General features: G+C 36.1%; 1 protein-coding gene across 2 annotated transcripts in view; it reads left to right on the top strand.

Moving 5' to 3' along the window:
- Window positions 1–26766, top strand: part of MSH4 (mutS homolog 4) — a gene marked incomplete at its 5' end in the record, with an annotated part of 93200 nt that overhangs the window by 38170 nt on the left and 28264 nt on the right. For both annotated transcript variants that reach the window (XM_081225770.1, XM_081225769.1), the window contains 3 exons: window positions 14443–14517; window positions 23570–23634; window positions 24979–25148. In XM_081225770.1, coding sequence (XP_081081896.1) covers window positions 14443–14517; window positions 23570–23634; window positions 24979–25148 — 310 coding nt within the window. The remainder of the gene's footprint in view (window positions 1–14442; window positions 14518–23569; window positions 23635–24978; window positions 25149–26766) is intronic.

The following is a 26766-nucleotide window of genomic DNA, read 5'->3' as shown; positions in this document are numbered from 1 at the left end:
AAAAAAGCAAACTTACAGAAAGAGAGAGTAGAAAAGTTGTTGCCAGGGCTTGCAGATCAGGGAAATAGGAAGAGGTTGGTAAAAGGGTACAAACTTTCAACTATAAGATGAATAAGATCTGCAGATCAAATATAAAACATGGTGACTATAGTTGATAACACTGTATTGTATAATTGAAATTTGCCAAGAGAGTAAATCTTAAATGTTCTCACATACAAAAAGAAAGATAAATACGTGAGGTGATGGATGCGTTAATTAACTAGATGGGGGGATCCTTTTTCAATGTATATGTACATCAAATCACCACAATGTACACTTTAAATATATTACAATTTTATATGTCAGTTATACCTCAATAAAGCTGAAAAAGAAAACCTTATGGTAGTATGCTGCCATTCCTCCCATTCCTCCCACTGGGCTATTGTCATATATTTTATTTCTACATATATCACACAGCTTATTTTTTAAAATATAACAGCTTTATCAAGGTAGAATTCACAAAGCATATACTTAACCCATTTGAAGTATATACAGTTTAACCATGTTTTGTATATTCATCGTTGTACAACGAACACTACAGTCAATTTTAGAATGTATTCATCACCCCAAAAAGCAATGCTGTACCCATTAGCAATCACTTTCCATCCCTCCCAATCCTCTTCCCACCAGTTCTTGGCATTTCTAATCTATCTGTTCCTTTAGATTTGCCTATTCTTGACATTTCATATAAATAGAATCACACAATATGTAGTCTCTTATGTTTGGCTTTTTTCACTTAGCATAATGTTTCAGGTTAATTCATATTGTAGCATACATCAATATTTGATTCTTTTTATTGATAAATAATATTCCATTGTATAGATATAGCACATTTTGTTTACCTGTTCATCAGCTGATGAACATTTGAGTTGTTTGCACTTTTGATTATTAATAATGCTGCTATGAATATTTATATACAAGTTTTTGTGTGGATGTAAGTTTTGTTTATCTTGGATCTATACCTAGAGTGGAATTGCTGGCTCATATGGTAACTCTATGTTTAATTGTTTGAGGAACTGCCAGACTGTTTTCCAAAGTGACTATCGTTCTACATTTTCACCAGCAGTCTATGAGGGTCCCCACATCCTTGCCAACATTTGTTATTATCTGACTTTTTGATTCTAGTCATCCTAGTGGGTATGAAGTAGTCTCTTGTGGTTTTTATTTGCATTTTGCTGATATGACTAATGATGTTGAGCACCTTTTCTTGTGCTTATTGGCCATTTGTATATCTTCCTTGGAGAAATGTTTACTCATATCCTTTGCTAATTTTTGATTGGATTGTCTTTTTATTATTGAGTTGTAAGAGTTCTTTATATATTCTGGATATAAGTCCCTTATTGTATATATGATTTACAAATATTTTCTACCATTTATTGGGTTGCCTTTTCATTTTCTTGATATATCCTTTGATATTACATGTTAATTCCCTTCCAGAAGGATGACTATTTAGCTTTCTTTCCTTTTCCTTCTATAAACATGGACACTTCCCTACTTCCCCTCACCCAGTAAGGTTATAACATAATTTTAGTTAGATCAAAATGATTATGACTATCCATGCTACACAGAACTGAGCATGCACAACTTTTTACATTTTTCCCCCAGAATTAATAACTTTTTGTGTGTGTGGTTTACCTTGTACTTTTACTGATTCAAGCATAGATGTTTTCACCAACTATATAAATATCCTTTCAGTATATTCTAAATATCCTCTCAGTATTCATTCATTCACTTCAGGTACTCAGTCACTTTCAACCTCTGGAAGATGTCACTCCCACAGGTTTCAAACTTGTTCCAATCTGGATTGGTTACCTCTCTTGCGCTAGTATACAGCTATGACCCCAGATTTCTCTTCAACATCATTGTTTGTCTTTCCTATGTTGGATCTCTCTTTTTTTAAAATATTTGTTTATTTATTTTATTTTTGGCTGCATTGGGTCTTAGTTGCAGCACGCAGGATCCTCCACTGTGGCGCACAGGGTCCTTGTTGCAGCACCTGGGCTTCTCTCTAGTTGTGGCCCACATGGTCAGTAGTTGCAGCGCGTGGGCTTACCTCTCAGCATGTGGGATCTTAGTTCCCCGACCAGGGATCCAACTCACGTCCCCTGCATTGAAGGGTGGATTCTTAACCACTGGACCATCAGGGAAGTCCTGGATCTCTTGTTTTTTATATCCCAAGTCTTCCTCTGTTTTGACTTACTCTCTTCTTTTCATGGAGCACATTTTTTAGTAACTTTTTGAGAAAGAGTGAGACTTTATATGTCTGAAATGTTTTCTCATTTCCTCATGATTGATTGATAGTTTTGCTGAAAATAGAATTCGTCAGGAAGTAATTTTCCTTCAGAATTTAGGAGGCATTTCCCCACTGTCTTGTAGCTTATAATATTCCTATTGAGAAGTTGAAACCATTGAGACTCCTGAATTTTGGATATGACTGACATATTTGCCCCCTCCATTCTCTGGAAGCATGTAAGACCTTTTGGTTTCAGCATCTTTAGAAAGTGAAAATAAAAATTAAATAAAATCTCAAATCTTCAGAAAATTTGCAAGTACATTACAGAGAACTCTTTTTTTTTTTTTTTTTTTCCAGTACGCGGGCCTCTCACTGTTGTGGCCTCTCCCGTTGCAGAGCACAGGCTCCGGACGCGCAGGCTCAGCGGCCATGGCTCACGGGCCCAGCCGCTCCGTGGCATGTGGGATCTTCCTGGACCGGGGCACGAACCCGTGTCCCCTGCATCGGCAGGCGGACTCTCAACCACTGCGCCACCAGGGGAGCCCCAAAGAACTTTTTTTCCTGAAAATTTTAAGAGTTAGTTGCTGACATGATGCTCTGTCACTCTCAAATACGCTAGTATTTCTTACAACAAGGCTATTCTCCTATTCAACAACAGTGAACCTTCAAAATAAGGAAATTAATGATGATAATACCATTTAATAACATTTAATCCTCAGACCCCATGCAAGTTTTTCCAATTTTGTCAATAATATCTCTTATTTTTTTTTAAGATGTATTTATTATTTATTTATTTATTTATTTATTTTTGGCTGCATCGGGTCTTAGTTATGGCATGTGGGATCTTCGTTGAGGCATGCGGGATATTTTGTTGTGGCGCACAGGCTGTTGCAACGCGCAGGCTTCTCTCTAGGTGTAGGATGCAGGCTCCAGGGCACGTGGACTCTGTAGTTATGGCATGTGGGTTCCATAGCGTGTGGGCTCTGTAGTTTGCAGCATACAGGCTCTCTAGTTGAGGCATGCATGAGCTTAGTTGCCCTGCAGCATGTGGGATCTTAGTTCCCTGACCAGGGATCGAACCTGCGTCCCCTGCATTGTAAGGCGGATTCTTTACCACTAGACCACCAGGGAAGTCCTGCCAATAATGTCCTTTATAGAAAAAGGATTCAGTTAAGAATCAAGCATTGCCTTTAGTTTTTGTGTCTATTTAGTCTTCAATCATCACCTTGACACTTGAAAATTATGGGTATGTATTTTCGCTCAATTTGGGTTTGTCTGATGTTTCCTCATCATTAGATTCAGGTAATATTTTATTATAGGAAAGAATTAATTATCAGATTATACCTGAGAGCAGTCTCTTTGTTGTCACCTTGTGTAATGTGTAGTATTACACAGTCATACATATTCATGATTTAGTTGCGCTGGCTATAAGAATTAGTAATATACCATTGACCCTTGAACAACATGAGGCTTAAGGGTGCTGACCCCCTGCAAATTGAAAATCCTCATATAATTTTTGACTTCCCCCAAACTTAACTATTGATAGCCTACTGTTGACTGGAGTCCTTACTGATAACATAAACAGCTGATTAATACATATTTTGTATGTTATATGTTTTTATACTGTATTCATACAATAAAGTAAGCTAGAGAAAAGAAAACATTATTAAGAAAATCATAAGGAAGAGAAAATACATCTCCAGTACATATGTGTATTTATTGAAAAAAATCTGCGTTTAAGTGGACCCATGCAGTTCAAACCTGTGTTGTTCAAGGGTCAGCTGAACATGTTTTTGCATTAGACTGTTTCTGGTTATATTAAGAAAGGAATATCAGTTTAGCCAACTAGCTCTCTGGGAAATATCTGTGATTAAATAACCAGCTTCTGTAATCAGTTTGACTGTCAGGTTTTAGAAAAGCCCAGTGGGCTAAGTGTAAGGTAATTCTGTAAACTGAGAATCTGGCATCTTTTTTTCCAGTCTAGAAAAGGCAATCTGTAACTAGCTCCATAAGGTTTTTATGGGCCAGTGTTACTTCCCACCCTTTTTAGTTTTGGGGGGATCAGTCATAGTTGTACATTTTTTCCTTAACCAGCACATCTGTCCTTTGTGGAGGCTTTTTAAAACATACTTTCCACACCTGAAACTAACACAACATTGTAAATCAACTATACTCCAATAAAACATTTTTAAAAAAGGAAAAAAATAAAGTAAAAAAAATACTTTTCAGATGAGATGTACTAACTTTTAAGGAAACTTAAGCAATATATTGACTTTATACATAATTCATGAATTTCAGTATTCCTTATACTGTTTCTCAGTTGCTGTTTCCTTAACCATCTGGAGATATATTTTAAATGAGGCTTTTCCTTCGTTTAATATAAGCGTATATATATATATCTTAATTAAACATGATATTTACTAAATTAATTCAGACTTGTGCTGGTTAAATTGCATTATTTGCTTAAGCTTGTGGGTGAACTAAATGTTCTTTTGGCTGAATTTTATGATTGGCTTAAACTTCTGAATGTTCTCTGAAAATTTCCAGTATGGAATTGTTTGCCTAAGATGAATTCTCATATTTTCTCTTTAAGAATATTGATTTTAGAAAATGCATATTTTCTGATCATAAGTATTCATTGAGAATAAAACTTAAATTTATTATTTTAATTAATCCAAATGTCTTTTCTTTTTATGCAGTGTTTATAACCTTACAATTTAATGTATTGCATTAAGAATGTTTGTGTTTTCCATTATAAACATCCAAAATACTTCCTGCAACATTTGAAAACCTTGATATCAAAGAATTTTTTTCAAGTTTTTACCCAAGTTTCTTTGCTTTGTTTTGAATAACTTAATTTTTTTCCATTGATTTCAGACTGCCATATAGAGTATGTAGTACATGGCTCCTTCTTTAATTAATTCAACAAGTTATTTTCCCAAGCATTGTAATGAGTGCTAGGGATACAGTAAGAAGTAAATCTCTAATCCAAAGGAATTTATAATTCATTTTGAGATTTTGGTTAAAAAAAAGCAATTACAGCATAGTATTATCAGGAACTGTAAGGTATCTGATATTCTACCCTACTTGCAAGCTAACAAGTTAGCCTGCCACAGTTTCATACATGCTGACAGAAGACACAGACTCCTAGGTCAGAGAGAAAGGACGTTATACTCACAATGGCAATATCCAGAGTATCAACATTTTCTTGCACTGATTCTCCAAGCTCCTTTTCCCACAGGGCGATGTGAAGAGGGCTAGGTGATACCTGCACATACAGAGTTTTACAGGAGAGAGTTGCTGATCTTAGGGAACCTGAATCTTTTATAATGGGCAGTAAGCATATTTGCCTGCTATTATGCAGAGAGGCACCATCTTTATCTTCTGAGACTGTAAGCAAACCTGCCCTTTGCTGTAGAAGGAGACATTATATCTTTCAAGGCTATTCACTATATAAATATCCTTGAAAAGTCTGTCCAGAACAAAGGCAGTCAGTGCCTTTGCTCATAAGATATGCAAAAACACAAAAGGCCAGTAGAGAATTGTCTCCCAGTTCTCCACGAAGAAACTCTTTCTCTTCTTGGCTTTGAAGAAGCAAGCTGTAAAGAGACTGTATTAGTGTTCTATTGCTGCATAACAAATGACCTGAACTAGAGCAGCTTAAAACTACACATATTTATTATCTCACAGTTTCTGTCAGTTAGGAGTCTATGCATATCTTAGCTTGGTTCTCTGCTTAGGGTCTTACAAACTGTAGTTAAAGTGTCATTCAGGGCTGGATACTCATCTGGAGTACTCACCTAGGGAAGAGTCTGCCTCTCTGCTCATGTGGTATGGGCAACACTTAATACCTTGCAACTGTAAGATTCATTGCTGTTTACTTTTTCAAAGCCATTAAGGTAGGAAGAGATTGGAAGGAGAGACAGAGAAAGAAGAAACAGGAAATCACTAATGATATAAGAGGTTAAGAGAGTACCTGTGTAAATATAGTAAGACAACTCCTCCACAGCAGGATTTCTCAAACTTGGCACTGTTGACATGTTGGGATGGATAATTCTTTTACTGTTCTGTGCATTCTAAAATGTTTAGCAGTATTCATAGCTTCTACCCACTAGATGCCAATAGAATCCAATTGTTATACCCAATTGTTACAGCCAGAAATGTATTCAGGCATGACAACAGTGAATACCCATGTGATGACCACTCAGGTAAAGGAACAGATATTGCCAGTACTTCAGAACTCCCCTTCTGTTCCTTCCTGTTCATTATTGTCTACCTCCCTCCAAAAAGAAACCACTTTTTATTAATTACTTTTTTGTTTTTCTTCATAACTTAGTTTTACCTGTTCTTTTAAAAACTTTAAATATAAGGAATCATTCAGTGTGTATTTTTTATATCTGCCTTCTTCTATCCAACATTGTGTTTGTAAGATTTAGTCATGTTGTTGCATGTAGCTGTAGCTCATTTATTTCCATTGCTATATAATATTCCACTGTATGAGTATGCCATTATTCAGTTCACTGTTGTTGGACTTCTGAGTTGTTGGCAGGTTTTGGCAATTAGAAATAATACTGCTTAATTATTTTATACCTGCTTCTTAATAAAATTTTGGACATATTTTTATTGGGTACATAGGAATGGAACTTCTGAGTCTTGAGGTGTATCTTCAACTTTAGTTGAACTTTTGGCAAACATGATGTTTGCCAAAATGTTTTTCAAAATGATTGTACTAATCTACAGTCCCATCAGGAGGGTATGAGAAGTCCCATTGCTCTTATCCAAAACCTGATATTGTCAGTTTAAAAATCTTAGCCATAGTGGTTGGTAGATAGTAGTATTTCATTGTGGTTTTAATTTGCTTTTTCCTGTTAATTAGGTTGAATACCCTTTCATATGTATATTGACAATTTGACTATCTTCTTTTGTGAAGGTCTTGCCCATTTTTCTATTGAGTTATCATCTTTTATGATTTGTAGAGCTGTTTATATAAGCCCTTCATTGCTTCTGTGTTGTGAATATCTTCTCCCACTTTGTAATTGGCTTTTTTTGCTCAGTATTGTGGAGTAGACATTGTTGGTGTGCCACCCACATCCCCTTGGCATTCACTTTTGTGTATGGAGGACATCTCACTGCAAGCAAGCTGAAACTTTCTGCCTGAGGACTTTCTCTGGCCACCAGAGAGACTAGAGAGTAATCAGGAAGTTGCTGACCCAGTGATAGGTCTTGACAAATACTGAACTGAAGTTGGTGAACAATTGCCCCATTTTCCTTACCTCTGGAAGTAGTTTCTGAAGCTTACTTTACACCATCTCTGAGAGGTCTCCAGCATGATTGAGCCATGGTACCATACACTGGTAACTGGATCATCATTACATCCTATATTGATGTTCTTCCCTTGCCTTCTTACTTCCCCACTCTCTTGCCTATACTTCCTGGAATTACTTTTCAAATAAATTATTTGGTTTCTAAAAATTGGTTTTTGGAGAACCTGTCCTGCGTCAGTGGTGTCTTTTGATGAATAGAAATTCTTTTTCTATGATTCATTATTTTATATATATTATGAAACAGTCACCACAGTAAGTATAGTTAACACTCATCCCCATGCATAGTTTTAAATTTTTTTCTCGTGATGAGGACTTTAAGATCTACACTCTTAGTAACTTTCAAATATGCAATACAGTGTCATTAACTATAGTTACCATGCCGTATATTACATCACCACGACTTATTTATTTTATAGCTGGAAGTTTGTACCTTTTGACCTTCTCCCATTTTGCCTCTCCCCCACATCCTAACTCTGGCAACCACCAATCAGTTCCCTGTATTTATGAGTTTGGCTTTTTGTTTGTTTTTAGATCCATGTATAAGTGAGATCATGTGGTATTTGTCTCTGTCTGACTTATTAGAAGTCTTTAATTTAAATATAGTCTACTTTATTTTTTTCCTTTATAGTTAGTGTTTGTTGTATCCTGCTTAAGAAGTCTTTACCTACCCCAGTATCTTGATTGTACCTGTGGGATTTTAATTTATGGAGATCACTGAGTGATGACATGGAAAGGCTAATGCCATTTAAAGGCTATATGTATATATATACTTTTAAAATCTAAACTTACTTATTTATTTTTGGCTGCATTGAGTCTTTGTTGCTGTGTGCGGGCTTTCTCTAGTTGCGGTGAGAGGGGGCTACTCTTTGTTGTGGTGCACGGGCTTCTCATTGCGGTGGCTTCTCCTGTTGTGGAGCACAGGCTCAGTAGTTGTGGCACATGGACTTAGTTGCTCCGTGGCATGTGGAATCTTCCCAGACCAGGGCTCGAACCCATGTCCTCTGTGTTGACAGGCGGGTTCTTAACCACTGCACCACCAGGGAAGTCCAAAGGATATTCTTATTACTTACAATTCCTGAGAGAAAGAAGTACGTCATGCAGAATCACATGGGGAGGTACCAGGATTACTCAGGAGGTGGAGGACTGGGGGAAAAATATTGCAAAACCTTAAATTACTGAAGTAGTAGGAACTTGTTAGGTGAAAACATCCCCTATTTGGTAAGAAGCAAAACACAGATGGTGGGATTTGTGGTTGGAGTATTTTAATGTGATTTTTGTGTGCCCACAAAAACCAGACCATGGGGGAGATGTAAACAACTTGGCCATTAGTTTGAACCTGTGATTAATGTGTGCCAAATCATCAGTTATGAAACTTATAAAAGTTTGGTTAGAATATCCAAGGTAATGAAGATATTCTTCTTTGTTATATTCCAGATGCTTTATTGTTTTATGTTTAGATTTACAGTCCACCTGGAATTGATATTTGTATGTGGTGTGAAGAAGGGGCCATATTTAATTTTTTCTTGTACAGATTCATAATTGTATTGGTACCATTTATGGAGAAGACTTTCCTTTGCCTACTGCTCCACAGTCAACCTTTGTTATAAATCAAGTGCCCATATATGATTTTCTTTCTAGACTCTATTCTATACCATTGGACTCTCTGTCTGCCCTTGTGCTGATACCACAGTTTCTTAATTACTCTATTATAAGTTGATATTCATTAGAGTTAGTCTTTCCATGCTGTTCTTCTTCAAGAGTATCTTGGCTATGTTTGGAAGATGTTCTTCTTCAGTAATAGTGATGATAATTGTCTTATGTTTGGTGAATTTTATTTATTTTTAATATTCCAGTTAGTTTCAGAGATTCGTTATAAGAGAGCACGAGATAACTTGTTTTGGGGCTAACAACATTCATTTGAGTATTTCTTCTAAATTGATCCATATAGTCTTGGAAAAGTTCAGGTATTTTGCAATGGGTATATAGGTTAGGAGGCTTCAAAGAGAAATCGCTCATAGCTATACAAGCTTACCTCAGGAAACAAGAAAAATATCAAATAAACAACCTAACGTTACACCTAGAGCAACTAGAGAAAGAAGAACAAACAAAACCCAAAGTTAATGGAAGAGCAGAAATAAATAGAGACTAAAAAAACAGTAGAAAAGATAACAAAACTAAAAGCTGGTTCTTTGAAAAGTTAAACAAAATTGATAAATCTTTAGCCAGACTCATCAAGAAAAAAAGGGAGAGGGCTCAAATCAATAAAATTAGAAATGAAAAAGAAGTTACAACCGACACCACAGAAATACAAAGGGCCATAAGAGATTACTACAAGCAACTATATGCCAATAAAATGGACAACCTAGAAGAAATGGACAAATTCTTAGAAAGATAAGAAATGGACAAATTCTTAGAAAGATACACTCTCCCAAGACTGTACCAGCAAGAAGTAGAAAACATGAACAGACCAGTTACAAGTACTGAAATTGAATCTGAGATTAAAAACCTCCGTTCAAACAAAAGTCCAGGACCAGATGGCTTTACAGGGGAATTCTATCAAACATTTAGAGAAGAGTTAACACCTGTCCTTCTGAAACTATTCCAAAAAATTTCAGAGGAAGGAACACTTCCAAACTCATTCTATAAAGCCACCATCACCCTGATATCAAAAACAGACAACAATACCATAAAGAAAGAAAATTACAGGCCAGTATCACTGATGAACATAGATGCAAAAATCCTCAACAAAATTCTAGCACACCGAATCCAACAATATGTTAAAAGGATCATACACCATATTCAAGTGGGATTTATCCCAGGGATGCAAGGATTTTTCAATATCTACAAATCATTCAGTATGAGATACCACACTAACAAGATGAAGAATAAAAATCATGTGATCATCTCAGTAGATGCAGAAAAAGCTTTTGATAAAATTCAACATCGATTTATGATAAAAACAGAAAGTGGGCATAGAGAGAACCTACCTCAACATATTATAAAGGCCATATATGACAAATCCACAGCTAACATCATACTCATTGGTGAAAAGCTGAAAGCATTTCCTCTAAGATCAGGGACAAGGCCAGGATGTCAAATCTCGCCACTTCTGTTCAACATCATTTTGGAGTTCCTAGCCATGGCAATCGGAGAAGAAAAAGAAATAAAAGGAATCCAAATTGGAAAAGAAGTAAAACTGTCACTGTTTGCAGATGACATGATAGCAGACTTAGAAAATCCTAAGATACTAGAGCTTATCAATGAATTTGTTAAAGTTGTAGGATACAAAAGTAATACACAGAAATCTGTTGCATTTCTATACACTAACAATGAAAGTTCAGAAAGAGAAATTAAGGAAACAGCCCCATTTACCATCACATCAAAAAGGATAAAATACCAGGAATAAACCTTTCTAAGGAGGCAACAGACCTGTACTCCAAAAACTGAGACACTGATGAAAGAAACTGAAGATGACGCAAACAGATGGAAAGATATCCATGTTCTTGGATTGGAAAAATCAATATTGTTAAAATGACTATACTACCCAAGGCAATCTACAGATTCAGTGCAATCCTTATCATATTACCAATGGCATTTTTCACAGAACTAGAACAAAATTTTAAAAAATTTGTATGGAAACACAAAAGACCCTGAATAGCCAAAGCAATCTTGGAAAGAAAAGTGGAGCTGGAGGAAGCAGGTTCCCTGGCTTCAGACTGTACTACAAAGCTACAGTAATCAAAACAGTGTGGTACTCATACAAAAATAGAGATATATAGATCAATGGAACAGGATAGAAAGCCCAGAGATAAACCCATGCACTTATGGTCAATTAATCTATGACAGAGGAGGCAGAAGTATGTAATGCACAAAAGACAGTCTCTTCTGTATTTTAACAATAAGTGGTGCTGGGAAAACTGGACACCTACATGTAAAAGAATGAAATTAGAACATTCTCTAACACCATACAGAAAAATAAACTCAAAATGGATTCAAGTCCTAAATGTAAGACCAGGTACTATAAAACTCTTAGAGGAAAACATAGGCAGAACACACTTTGACATAAATCACAGCAGTATCTGTGGATCCATCTCCTAGAGTAATGGAAGTAAAACCAAAAATAAATAAATGGGACCTAATTAAATTTAAAAGTTTTGGTGCAGTAAAGGGAACCATAAAAAAAGAAAAAAGACATCTTACAGAATGGGAGAAAAATATTTGCAAATGATGCGACTGACAAGGGATTAATCTCCAAAATATACAAACAGCTCATACAGCTCAATATCAAAAAACAAACAGCCCAATCAAAAAATGGGCAGAATGGGACTTCCCTGGTGGTCCAGTAGTTAAGAATCCGCCTTGCAATGCAGGGGATGCCAGTTCGATCACTGGTCAGGGAACTAAGATCCCACACGCTGCAGGGCAACTAAGCTTGCACACTACAACTAGAGAGTCCGTGTGCCGCAGCTACAGAGCCCATGCTCTCTGGAGCCCATGCACCACAACTACAGAGCCCACGTGCTCTGGAGCCCACATGCCACAACTAGAGAGAAGCCTGTGCACTGCAATGAAGAACCTGCATGCTGCAATGAAATATCCTGCATGCCGCAACTAACACCCAACACAGACTAAATAAATAAATAAATAAATTTTTTAAATGGGCAGAAGATCTAAAAAGACATTTTCTCAAAGAAGACATACAGATGGGCAAAAAGCACATGAACATTGCTAATTACATTGCTAATTAGAGAAATGGAAATTAAAACTTCAATGAGGTATCACCTCACACCAGTCAGAATGGCCATGATTAAAATTCTACAAATAATAAATGCTGGAGAGGGTGTGGAGGAAAGGGAACCCTCCTACACAGTTGGTGGGAATGTAAATTGGTACAGCCACTATGGAGAACACTATGGTGGTTCCTTAAAAAACTAAAAATAGAGCTACCATATTATCCTGCAATCCCACTACTAGGCATATATCTGGAGAAAAACAATCCAAAAAGATAACATGCACCAAGGGACTTCCCTGGTGGCACAGTGGTTAAGAATCCACCTGCCAGTGCAGAGGACATGGGTTCGAGCCCTGGTCTGGGAAGATCCCACATGCTGCAGAGCAGCTAAGCCTGTGTACCACAACTACTGAGCCTGTGCTCTAGAGCCTGCAAGCCACAACTACTGAAGCCCGTGCACCTAGAGCCCGTGCTCCGCAACAAGATAAGCCACCGCAATGAGAAGCCCACGCACCGCAACAGAGTTACCCCTACTCGCTGCAGCTAGAGAGCCCACGTGCATCAATGAAGACCAAATGCAGCCAAAAATAAATAAATAAATTTATTAAAGGGAAAAAAAACAGTAGCCAAGACATGGAAGCAACCTAAGTGTCCATTGACAGATGAATGAATGGATAAAGAAGATGTCATGTATACACATGCAGACACACACACACACACACAATGGAATATTAGCCATAAAAAAGAATGAAATTATGCCATTTGCAACAACATGGATGGACCTAGAGATTATCAAGATAAGTGAAGTAAGTAAGACAGAGAAAGAAAAATACCATATGATATCACTTAGGTGGAATCCAAAGAATGACACAATGAACTTATTTACAAAACAGAACTGGACTCACAAACATAGAAAACAAACTTGTGGTTACTAAGTGGGAGAGGGGGAGGGATAAATTAGGAGTTTGGGATTAAAATATACACATTACTATATATAAAATAGAAAACCAGCAAGGGCCTACTATAGCACATGGAACTATACTCAATATCTTGTAATAACCTATAATGGAAGAGAATGTAAAAAAAGAATATGTATTACATATTATTTAATCTTTATATATTCTTGATATTTTTATATATATGTAAAACTGAATCACTTTGCTGTACACTTGAAACTAATACAACATTGTAAATCAACTATATGTCAATAAAAATAAAACAGCTCTATATCAAGCACATTACATCATAATTGTAATATCCTAAAACTCCTTGTCAGTATTGGTAAATTAGTCCATTCACAAACATTCCTCATTTCCCCAGGTTTAGTACCAATGTTTGGCTTTGGAGATGGTATGATTTGATTTTTTAAAAATTTATTTATAGGGCTTCCCTGGTGGCACAGTGGTTGAGAGTCCACCTGCCGGTGCGGGGAGTGTGGGTTCGTGCCCCGGTCCGGGAGGATCCCGCATGCTGTGGAGCGGCTGGGCCCGTGGGCCGTGGCCTCTGGGCCTGCGCGTCCGGAGCCTGTGCTCCGCGGCGGGAGGGGCCACGGCAGTGAGAGGCCCATGTACCAAAAAAAAAAAAAAAAAATTTATTTATAAAATTTAGAATGTTGATGTTGCTTTATTTTGAAAAACTATAATTAGTTTGGACCACTGGAATTATGAAAATTGTTTTACTTGCATAAACAGGAACCGATGAGGGAAATTCATGTTCTATAACTATCTGGGAGGTTTGGATTCAGTTTTTCAAGTATCATCCATTTATCAGTGTCTTTTCTGCCTTTTAAAATTAATCTTAGTCTCTTAGCGCTGGTCAGTATTGAATTGTATCTCCTTTTGCTACTGTGGGTTAAGCTGGACACAAAGGGTTTTATATAGAAATGAAAGTTGGATACAGTGAGGTGAACTCTTCTCACTGTCAGACTCACAGGAGACTAGTGTATTAGCCTTATCATGATGGGTCAGTAATTTGTAATCATTGTCTAGGCTGTCATCCTGCCTAGGTTGATAAATAAAAATGTATGGGAAATGTAAGTGTAGAATGTTCAAGAGGAAAACCCATTAATGTGTTAAATATTTATGGTGTCCACATTTGGATTTTTATCTTAATAGGTTAATGCAGCTGAATCAAAGATAACAAATTTAATATACCTAAAACATACTTTGGAACTCGTGGATCCTTTAAAGGTAATTTTTATGTGTATATGTTGTTTAAAACATATCTAGCATCAGTTTTTTTAAACTTTTTGTTTTGAAAAAATTTCAAACAGTAAGTTGTGAGAATAGTATAATGAATTCCCATATTCTCTCTCTTTCCACACACAGCACACAAACATATTATTGTCCTTATTATTACCTTACTGAACCATTTGAGAATAAGTTGCAGTACCTAAATACTAAAGTGCATATCTGCTAAGAACAAAGATGTTCTCTTGCATAACCACAATATGATTTAAAAATTCAGGATATTTAACATTGGTAAAATACTATTAAGTTGACCCTTGAACAATATGGGGGTCAGGAACACCAACCCTGTGTGCAGTGGAAATTCTGCATATAACTTATTGTTGGCCCTTTGAATATTCAGTTCCTCCACATCCACAGTTCCTCTGTATCTGCAGTTCCAACTAACCGCAGATCATGTAGTACTGTGGTATTTATTGTACTATTGAAAAAAATCCACCCATAACTGGACCGTCACAGTTCAAACCCGTGTTGTTCAAGGATCAACTGTGTATTATATATAGCCTATATTCACATTTTTCCAGTTGTCCTAATACTGTTCTTTATGTTATTTTTTTTTCCTGGTACATTATCCAGTAAAGGACCATGCATTGTATTTAATGTCATGTTTCTTTACACTTTTTTAAAGTGAAAAGTTTCTCAGCCTTGCTTTGCCTTTTGTGATATTGACATCTTGAAGAGTAAGGGTCAGGTTTTTTTTTAATATCTTTATTGGAATATAATTGCTTTCCAGTGTTGTGTTAGCTTCTGTTGTGCAACAAAGTGAATCAGCTATAAGTATACATATATCCCCATATCCCCTTCCTCTTGCGCCTCCCTCCCACCCTCCTTGTCTCACCCCTCTAGGTGGTCACAAAGCATCGAGCTGATCTTCGTGTGCTATGCAGCAGCTTCCCACTAGCCATCCATTATACATTTGGTAGTGTATATATGTCAGTGCTACTCTCTCATTTTATCTCAGCTTCCCCTTCCCTCTCTCTGTCCTCAAGTCCATTCTCTACATCTGCACCTTTATTCCTGCCCTGCCTCTAGTTTCATCAGTACCGTCTATTTAGATCCCATATATGTGTGTTAGCATACGATATTTCTTTTATTCTTACTAGCTTACTTCACTCTATGACACTCTAGGTCCATCCACCTCAGTACACATAACTCAATTTCACTCCTTTTTATGGCTGAGTAATATTCCATTGTATATATGTGCCACATCTTCTTTATCCATTCATGTGTTGATGGACATTTAGCTTGCTTCCATGTCCTGGCAATTGTAAACAATGCTGCAGTGAACATTGTGGTACATGTATCTTTTTGAATTATGGTTTTCTCAGGGTATATGCCCAGTAGTGGGATTGCTGGGTCATATGGTAATTCTATTTTTAGTTTTCTAAGGAACCTCCATATTGTCCTCCATAGTGGCTATATCAATTTACATTCCTACCAACAGTGTAGGAGGAAACCCTTTTCTCCACACCCTCTCCAGCATTTATTGTTTGTACATTTGTTGATGATGACCATTGTGACCAGTGTGAGGAGATACCTCATTATGGTTGTTTGCACTTCTCTAAGGATTAGTGATGTTGAGCATCTTTTCATGTGTTTCTTGGCAATGTGTATGTCTTCTTTGGAGAAATGTCTATTTAGTCTTCTGCTCATTTTTGGATTGGGTTGTTTTTTTGATATTGAGCTACAGAGCTGCTTGTATATTTTGGAGATTAATCCTTTGTCAGTTGCTTCGTTTGAAAATATTTTCTCCCATTCTGAGGGTTATCTTTTGGTCCTGTTTATGGTTTCCTTTGCTGTGCAAAGCTTGAAGTTTAATTAGGTCCCATTTGTTTACTTTTGACTTTATTTTCATTACTCCAGGAGGTGGGTCAAAAAAGATCTTGCTGTGATTTATGTCATAGAGTGTTCTGCCTATGTTTTCCTCTAAGAGTTTGATAGTTTCTGGCGTTACATTTAGGTCTTTAATCCACTTTGAGTTTATTTTTGTATATGGTGTTATGGAGTGTTCTAATTTCATTCTTTTACATGTAGCTGTCCAGTTTTCTTAGCTCCACTTATTGAAGAGACTGTCTTTTCTACACTGTATATTCTTGCCTCCTTTGCCAAAGATAAGGTGACTATATGTACGTGGGTTTACCTCTGGGCTTTCTGTCCTGTTCCATTGACCTATATTTCTGTTTTGTGCCAGTACCATACTGTCTTGATTACTATAGCTTTGTAGTATATCTGAAGTCAGGGAGCCTGATTCCTACGTTCCGTTTTTCTTTCTCAAGATTGCTTTGTCTATTCGAGATCTTTTGTGTTTCCATACAAATTGTCAAAATTTTTGTTCTAGTTCTGTGAAAAATGCCACTGATAATTTGATGGGCATTACTTTGAATCTGTAGCTGCTTTTGGTAATGTAGTCACTTTCACAATATTGATTCTTCCAATCCAAGAACATGGTATATCTTTCCATCTGTTTGTATCATCTTTGATTTCTTTCATCAGTGTCTTGTAGTTTTCTGCATACAGGTTTTTTGCCTCCTTAGGTATGTTTATTCCTAGGTATTTTATGTCTTTGTTGCAATGGTAAATGGGAGTGTTTCCTTGATTTCTCTTTCTGGTTTTTTGTTGTTAGTGTATAGGAATGCAAGAGATTTCTGTGCATTCATTTTGTATCCTGTTACTTTACCTAATTCATTGATTAGCTCTAGTAGTTTTCTGGTGGCATCTTTAGGATTTTCTATGTATAGTATCATGTCATCCGTAAACAGTGACAGCTTTACTTCTTCTTATCCTATTTGGATTCATTTCATTTTTTTTTCCTTCTCTGACTGCTGTGGCTAAAACTTCCAAAAGTATGTTGAATAATAGTGGTGAGAGTGGGCAACCTTGTCTTGTTCCTGATCGTAGAGGAAATGCTTTCCGTTTTTCACCATTGAGAATGATGTTGGCTGTAGGTTTGTCATATATGGCTTTTATTATGTTGAGGTAGCTTCCCTCTATGCCCACTTTCTGGAGAGTTTTTATCCTAAATGGGTGCTGAATGTTGTCAAAAGCTTTTCCTGCATCTATTGAGATTATCATATGGTTTTTATACTTCAGTTTCTTAATATGGTGTATCACATTGATTGATTTGCATATATTGAAGAATCCTTGCATTCCTGGAATAAACCCCACTTGATCATGGTGTATGATCCTTTTAATGTGCTGTTGGATTCTGTTTGCTAGTATTTTGTTGAGGATTTTTGCATCTATGTTCCTCAGTGATATTGGCCTGTAGTTTTCTCTCTTTGTGACATCTTTGTCTGGTTTTGGTATCAAGGTGATGGTGGCCTCGTAGAATGAGTTTGGGAGTGTTCCTCCCTCTGCTATATTTTGGGAGAGTTTGAAAAGGATAGGTGTTAACTCTTCTCTAAATGTTTGATAGAATTCGCCTTTGAAGCCATCTGATCCTGGACTTCTGCTTGTTGGAAGGTTGTTAATCACAGTTTCAATTTCACTGCTTGTGATTGGTCTGTTCTTGTTCTCTATTTCTTCCTGGTTCAGTCTTGAAAAGGTATAACCATACTTCTGTAAGAATTTGTCCATTTCTTCCAGGTTGTTCCTTTTATTGGCATATAGTTGCTTGTAGTAGTCTCTCATGATCCTTTGTTTTTCTGCAGTGTCAGTAGTTGCTTGTCCTTTTTCATTTCTAATTCTGTTGATTTGAGTCTTCTCCCTTTTTTTTCTGATGAGTCTGGCTAATGGTTTATCAATTTTGTTTATCTTCTCAAAGAAGCAGCTTTTACTTTTATTGATCTTTGCTATTGTTTCCTTCTTTTTTTTTAATTTATATCTTATCTGGTCTTTATGATTTCTTTCCTTCTGCTGACTTTGAGTTTTTTTGTTCTTCTTTCTCTAATTGCTTTAGATGTAAGGTTAGGTTGTTTGAGATTTTTCCTGTTTCTTGAGGTAGTATTGTGTTGCTATAAACTTCCCTCTTAGAACAGCTTTTGCTGCATCCCATAGGTTTTGGGTCATTGTGTTTTCATTGTCATTTATTTCCAGGTATTTTTTGATTTCCTCTTTGATTTCTTCAGTGATCTCTTGGTTGTTTAGTAGCATATTGCTTAGCCTCCATGTGTTTGTATTTTTTTACAGATTTTTTTCCTGTAATTGATATCTAGTCTCATAGCGTTGTGGTTGGAAAAGATGCTTGATACGATTTCAATTTTCTTAAATTTACCAACGCTTGATTTGTGACCCAAGATACAGTTTATCCTGGAGAATGTTCCATGAGCACTTGAAAAGAAAGTGTATTCTATTGTTTTTGGATGGAATGTCCTATAAATATCAATTAAGTCCATCTTGTTTAATGTGTCATTTAAAGCTTTTTTTTCCTTATTTATTTTCTGTTTGGATGATCTGTTGATTGGTGTAAGTGGGGTGTTAAAGTCAACTACTATGATTGTGTTACTGTTGATTTCCCATTTTATGGCTGTTAGCATTTGCCTTATGTATCGAGGTGCTCCTATGTTGGGTGCATAGATATTTACAATTGTTAAATCTTCTTCTTGGATTGGTCCCTTGATCATTATGTAGTGTCCTTCCTTGTCTCTTGTAATAGTCTTTATTTTAAAGTTTATTTTTTCTGATATGAGTATTGCTACTCCAGCTATCTTTTGATTTCCATTTGCATGGAATATCTTTTCCCATCCCCTTACTTTCAGTCTGTATGTGTCCCTTGTTCTGAAGTGGTCTCTTGTAGACAGCATATATGTGGGTCTCGTTTTTGTATCCATTCAGCCAGTCTAGGTCCTTTGGTTGGGGCATTTAATCCATTTACGTTTAAGGTAATTATTGAAAAGTATGTTCCTAGTACCATTATCTTAATTGTTTTGGGTTTGTTTTTGTAAGTCCTTTCCTCCTCTTGTGTTTCCTGCCTAGAGAAGTTCCTTTAGCATTTGTTGTAAAGCTGGTTTGGTGGTGCTGAATTCTCTTAACTTGTTTGTCTGTAAAGCTTTTGATTTCTCCGTCGAATCTGAATGTGATCCTTGCTGGGTAGAGTAATCTTGGTTGTAGGTTTTCCCCTTTCATCATTTTAAATATATCTTCCCACTCCCTTCTGGCCTGTAGAGTTTCTGCTGAAATATCAGCTGTTAATCTTATGGGGATTCCCTTGTATGTTTTTTGTTGCTTTTCCCTGTTGCTCTTAATATTTTTTCTTTGTGTTTAATTTTTGTTAGCTCGATTAATATGTGTCTCGGCGTGTTTCTCCTTGGGTTTATTCTTTATGGGACTCTCTGTGCTTCCTGGACTTGGGTGGCTATTTCCTTTCCCATGTTGGGGAATTTTTCAACTATAATCTCTTCAAATATTTTCAGCCCCACTTTTTTTTCTTCTTCTTCTGGGACGCCTATAATTTGAATGTTGTTGTGCTTAATGTTGTCCCAGAGGTCTCTGTGACTGTCCTCCATTCTTTTCATTCTTTTTTCTTTACTCTGTGACATTTATTTCCACCATTTTATTTTCCAGCTCTCTAGTCCGTTCTTCTCCCTCAGTTATTGTGTTATTGATTCCTTCTAGAGTGTTTTTTATTTCAGTTATTGTGTTGTTCATTAATGTTTGTTTGCTCTTTAGTTCTTCTAGGTCCTTGTTAAACGTTTCTTGTATTTTCTGTGTTCTATTTCCAAGATTTTGGATCATGTTTACTATCATTACTCTGAATTCATTTTCAGTTAGTTGGCCTATTTCCTCTTCATTTATTTGGTCTTGTGCGTTTTTATCTTGCTCCTTTGTCTGTAAGATATTTCTCTGTCTTCTTATTTTGTCTAATATACAGTATTTGAGGTCTCTTTTCCCTAGGCTGCAGGGTCACAGTTCCTCTTACTTCTGTTCTCTGCCCCCAGTGGTGGTGTTGGTCCAGTGTCTTGCATAGGCTTCCTGATGGGAGGGACTGGTGCTTGCGTTCTGGTGGGTGGAGCTGAGTCTTTTCCCTCTGATGAGCAGGGCCGTGTCAGGTGATTTGTTTTGGGGTGTCTGTTAGCTTAGTATGACTTTAGGTAGTCTGTGTGCTGATGGGTGGGTTTGTGTTCCTGTCTTGTTTGTTGTTCGGTATGATGTGTCCAGTGCTGGGAGCTGCTGGCACTTGGGTGTACCTGGGTCTTAGATTCAGATAGAGGCCTCAGTGACAGCTCTTGGCAGTTAATCTTCCCTGGGACCGGGAATTCTCTGGTGGTCCAGCATCCTGGACCCAGTGCTGCCACTCCAGAGCCTCAGGCCCATCTTCTGGTCAAGGAACCAGGACCCTGCAAGTCACTTGTTCTGGCAATAAAGGGGATTAAAGAAAAGAAAAAAAAAAGACTAACAAAACCCCAGACAAATGGTAAAAAGTAAAATCAAACAAATGCAAACAGAAACAAGGAAACATGCCACACACACAGAAAAGAAACAAAAACAGAACCAAATAAATCAAATAACAAGAGAACAACCAGACAAACAGAAGAACCGCAGAATGAAATCAAACAATTCAGAGGAAAGCTGACAAAAACCCAAAACCAAAAAACAAAACCAAAGCAGAATTCTAACTGAAGGATGAAGCAAAGAAAGAAAACAAACTGACAAAAATGATATTAAAAAAGAAAAGAAAAAGAGAAAGGGGAAAAAAGAACAATAGAAAAGCAATGTAGAAATAAAAATATATCTTAAAAAATAGAAAATATATTAAAGAAAAAAGAGAAGGCAAACAGGACCCTGGAGAAATTGTAAAAACAAAATCAAACAAACAAAAACAGAAACAAGGAAAAACACACACGTGCAAGAAACAAAACAGAGCCAAATAAAACAAAAATCAAGAAAACAACCAGAGAAATACAAGAACTCAAAAATGAAATCAAACAATTAGGATTAAAACTAACATAAACACATAACCTAAAAACAACATAAACACATAACCTAAAAACAAAGACAGAACAGTGTGCCAAATGAAGAATAAAGCAAGGAAACAGAACAAACTTATAAAAATGATTTAAAAATAATAAAATAAAAAGAGAAAAAACACAGGCAACAGAAAAGCAAAGTAGAAATGGAAATATAAAAAAAAGAAAAATATATTAAAGAAAAAGAGGGGAAAAAATAAGGGAAAAGAACACAGAACAACATAAAAACAAAGTAAAAATAGAAATATATAAAAAAATAAAAATAAAAATATTTTATAAACCATGGAAATCCCAGAAGACTGAATTAAAAAAAAACTAAAACAACAACAAACAAACAAAATGAAAGAAAGAAAAAAAAGCTAGAACCAGCAACAGAATGAATCAAAATGTAATAAAATTAATAGTAATAATTATGTTTCCTTGGAGTCTCCGCTATTAGTGTCTTTACATGCCGTCAGCCACAGCTCACCTCTGCCTCCCCAAGAGGCCCTCCTCTGCCTCTGAGCTGGTCTCTGGACCTGCTGTGTGCCCTGTGGGGACCACTCAGATTCTGATCTGGCCCACTTCCTGCGTCTGCTTGCCCCCAAAGTCCACAGCTGCCAGAGCTAGACCGTTTTCATTTGTGGGAACACTCATTGTCTACTCAGATATTCCATAAAAACAGCGTCTTCCTAGCTGATCGGGGGGGTTTGATCTGCAGCTTGTACAACCGATGGAAAGATTTTCGATCTTCTTCCTTAGTCACCCCGTCCCTGGGGTTCAGCTTAGGTTTTATCCCCACCTCTGCATGTGGTCCACCCACAGGAGTCTGGTCCTGAGGCTGCCTTGGAGCTCTTGGTCTGCCCCTGTGAGGACTAGATGCAGAGGTGGTATGACTGCTTGGATCACGAGCGCCCTGGCAGTGCCAAATATGCAGAGCAACCAGCAGCCACTGGCGCCGTGTCAGTTGTTTAATAAGATATTCCTCAGTTTGCATGATTGTTTCCTCATGATTAAATTCTGCTTACACATATTTGGCAATAATACTCTATGAGCAGTGTTGTATCTTTCTCAGTGTATTACATCAGGAAGCACATGATGTCATTTTTCTTTCCCTTCTTGGTGATAATAACTTTGATTAATTACTTCACTATAAATTTATCAGTAATCTGTGGAGAGATACCATGAGACTGTGTAAATATACTGTTTCTTGTCAAACTTTCACCCATTGATTTTGTTATTTATTAATGACTCTTACCTGAAGTAACTCCGATGGTTACAGAATGGTGATTTTTTTCATCTATTTTTGAATAGATGGGGAAAAAAGGAGCATGTAATGATATAAATTTTTTGATTTGAAAAAGGGACAGGAAATATATCACAATACTTAGAGTATTTATCTGTGGAAGGGTGGTAGAATAATGAGTGATTTAAATGTTTTTCTTTATGCTCTTATGCATTTCTAGTTTTTCTTGGTATGTAAGTATTATTTTTCTATTAATAAGCAAAAATGTTATTGCCATTGCCTCATAACAAAACTAAAATAGGAGGTAAAAGTCAGGTTACCTATGATTTCTCTCTTTTCTGTTTATTCAAATAGTGATCACTCATAGTTTCCATTAAGCAAAATAAAATCCCTACTTTTGCCATATAAGAATGGAGAAGTTGCTCTATTTACAAATATACAAAATGCTTCTTTAGTTTAACATATTAATACATTTAACCCAAATTTTGGAGTTACATGTAGTAGAGTACTCTGAATGTACAATGATAACTGTTTAACTGCATTAATAAGTAGTTAATTAAACTAGTTAAACTACATTAATAAGTAGTTTAATGTTAATGTTAATTGGGCAGCAAGAAAAATAAAAGTCATAATAGTAAAGCAGTGGATGCCACTGTTTAGCCATGTGCTCTTTATCTGAAAAATGGGCCAGATACAATCTGTCTTAACCTACATACCTAAAATTTCTGTTATGAGTATATAAATGAGAAGATGAAGCAAGAAAATACTTGGTAAAATGTAAAGTACTAAACAAGTCTAAAATGCTTTGTTTGAATAATGTCATAATTTATTATCCTTAACTATCTTTTTCTTTATTCTTTAATAGATTACTCTGAAGAACTGTAACACACCTTTATTAAGAGCTTACTATGGTTCCTTGGAAGATAAGAGGTCTTTGTCATTCAACTGTTAACAAAACAGCAGATTATTTCTTTCTTCCTGATCATAACTGATTTTAAGAACTCTAATTGTATTCTATAGAACAATTACTTGAGCTTTGGTTAACAGAAATTTTAAACTGTTCATTAAAAATGTATTTATATATTACATTTTATAAATACAAATAAATAGGGTAACAGCACATTGAGGGTTTGTGTTAATGGACAATTAGAATAGCATTAAAAATTGAAATCAGGGGCTTCCCTGGTGGCGCAGTGGTTGAGAGTCTGCCTGCTGATGCAGGGGACACGGGTTCGTGCCCTGGTCCGGGAGGATCCCACATGCTGTGGAGCGGCTAGGCCCATGGGCCATGGCCGCTGAGCCTGCACGTCCGGAGCCTGTGCTCTGCACCGGGAGAGGCCACAGCAGTGAGAGGCCCACGTACCACAAAAAAAAAAAAAAAAGAAAATTGAAATCATACAAAATTTTAATATTTCTTTTTCTTTTTACTATTCTCCATGGAAAGACTTGCAAATATAAAAATATATTATTCTTTTGTGTTAAACCATGAAGGACTTAATGTAACCAAAATATAGTCTATATGAATACGGAATAAGATCTAATTACAGTTTAATTTTAGTATTGCTTTTAGCAGTGGCACCTTGGTTCTTGAACAAAAAGGCTTGTGATACTTAAAAACTGTTATTTTATTGATTCAAGATTCACACCTTATATGAGGTCACAAAATGAGGTTAATAAAACTGACTTATTACAGATAAATACAAAACAGAATACTGTAAAATAAAAGGTTAGGAAAATAGGTGTTACCAGACTCCTGGTCTGCATGATCACTGCACTTAGATATTGATAATTGAAAGGTTCCTGTTATACTGTCTCATAGTATGCTTAATCTCCCTTGCACCAACTGAGGGCAAGGACCATATGTTAATCCTTCTTTGAATCCCTGCACCTAACACAGTGATTGCTACATGATATAAGTAAATTTTTATTGAGTCAATGAGCATGAAGCCAGAATTTTTATAAAGTGCTTCAAGGATATATTTTATATTCACAGACACAGTTAGTATGTGTAATTTGGGAGATCTGTTTATCATCAGTTGTAGGATTGTTCTTGGTGGTCTCATGTTATTTTAGGAGAGTAGTTATGACTGACAAAATAGTTTACAATTGATGTAATCACAGTCCTAATTTATGTAATTTTATATATATTGTTTATTTGCAAAATAATTTTCAACAAAAATTTTAAGAAAATATGTTATTTGCTATCATTAACTGTTATTCAAATTATCAATTAACATAACTGTTTGACTTATTGCCTATAATGTTCTTTTTTAGGTTTGTAATCATACTTGACAAGATTAAAACAGTAATTAATGATGATGCAAGATACATGAAAGGATGCCTGAACATGAGGACTCAGAAGTGCTATGCAGTGAGGTCTAACATAAATGAATTTCTTGACATAGCCAGAAGAACATATACAGAGATTGTAGATGACATAGCAGGTAATGTAATTACTTGAACATATTTATTCTGTTTTTTAGAAATAAAACGAACTGTTTTAGGACATGTTGTGCTTTTTTGCTGATTATATTAACGATGCATATTTTAAATTTATTTTTTGTTACCAAAACAACTAACAGATAATGTTAACAGATATTATCATTTAAGGAGCCTTAAAAAAAAAAAAAAGATCTCAAAGTGTTATAATGTGTCCCTTCTTTTCTACAAACTTAAATTTAGAGTTCCTTCAAATTTAAATATAGGATTACATGAAGGCTAGGAGAGTAGTTTACCTTCATACAATGTTGAGTATAAATTGCATGAAAAATACTGTCTCAGTGCTAAAGGGTTTCATTGGAGGAAGAGATATCATTTTTGTCTAGAAGAGGTAGCATTTCAGCTAGTACAGTAATTCATTTTGTGAGTTTACTAATCTCCTAGTTAATATAGACACTGTCCTAAGTACTGGGAATACATAGTAAACAGAACAAAGTCCCTGTCCTCATGGAGCTATAATAGTAGTAGAAACAGATAATAAAGAAATATACACACATATGTATGTGTATATATATATATATATACACATATATGTATATCCATATTGATATATAAAGTATATCAATCATATAGTACATAATTTCACATGGATTTAAGATACATGAAGAAAAAAATAGTAGGTCAGAGGGGTCAGAGTGTGACTGGGTATGGAGGCTTTGAGGATGGGAATATTTTTAGTAGAATAGCCTAAAAGGAATTCTGCCCTCTGGCAGTGGTACATACTGAAGCATAATGTCCTGAGGAAACCTTAAGGGATGAGTGAGGAAATTTGTTAGGATGGTATAAGGCATTTCCTTACAGAACTACTAAGAGATAAGGTCAGAAATGTAGACTGGGGATCAGAATTTAGTTTTCGAACGCCAGATTGGAGATTTTTCCCAAGGAGAATGAAGAGGCACTGAGATGTTTTTGCTCTATGGAATGAAATTGATCAAGAAGATATGTTGAGTGAATTTGAGTGGAGCAATGGAAAGAGGAACTATTTTAAGCTATTACAAGTTAACAAAGCATTATTTAGGGTGTATATGAGAAGAGAGAGATGCAGAAGTTGAAGGAAGAATTGATAAGAGTTAATCATTGAACTCAAAATGGATTAAAGACCTAAATGTAAGGCCAGACACTATAAAACTCTTACAGGAAAACATAGGCAGAACACTCTTTGACATAAATCACAGCAAGATCTTTTTTGACTCACCTCCTAGAGTAATGAAAATAAAAACAAAAACAAATGGGACCTGATGAAACTTAAAAGCCTTTGCATAGCAAAGGAAACAATAAACAAGATGAAAAGACAACCCTCAGAATGGGAGAAAACATTTGCAAATGAAGCAACTGACAAAGGATTAATCTCCAAAATATACAAGCAGCTCATGCAGCTCAATATCAAAGAAACAAACAACCCAAACAAAAAATGGGCAGAAGGCCTAAACAGACATTTCTCCAGGAAGACATACAGATGGCCAAGAGGCACATGAAAAGATGCTCAGCATCACTAACGATTAGAGAAATGTGAATCAAAACTACAATGAGATCACCTCACACAGGTCAGAATGGCCATCACCA

This window comes from Mesoplodon bidens (genome assembly GCF_964165515.1).
Source record: "Mesoplodon bidens genome assembly, chromosome: 2".
Lineage (NCBI taxonomy): Eukaryota > Metazoa > Chordata > Mammalia > Artiodactyla > Ziphiidae > Mesoplodon > Mesoplodon bidens.
Note: the sequence above shows the minus strand (reverse complement) of the source record. Positions and strands in the feature narration are given on the sequence as shown.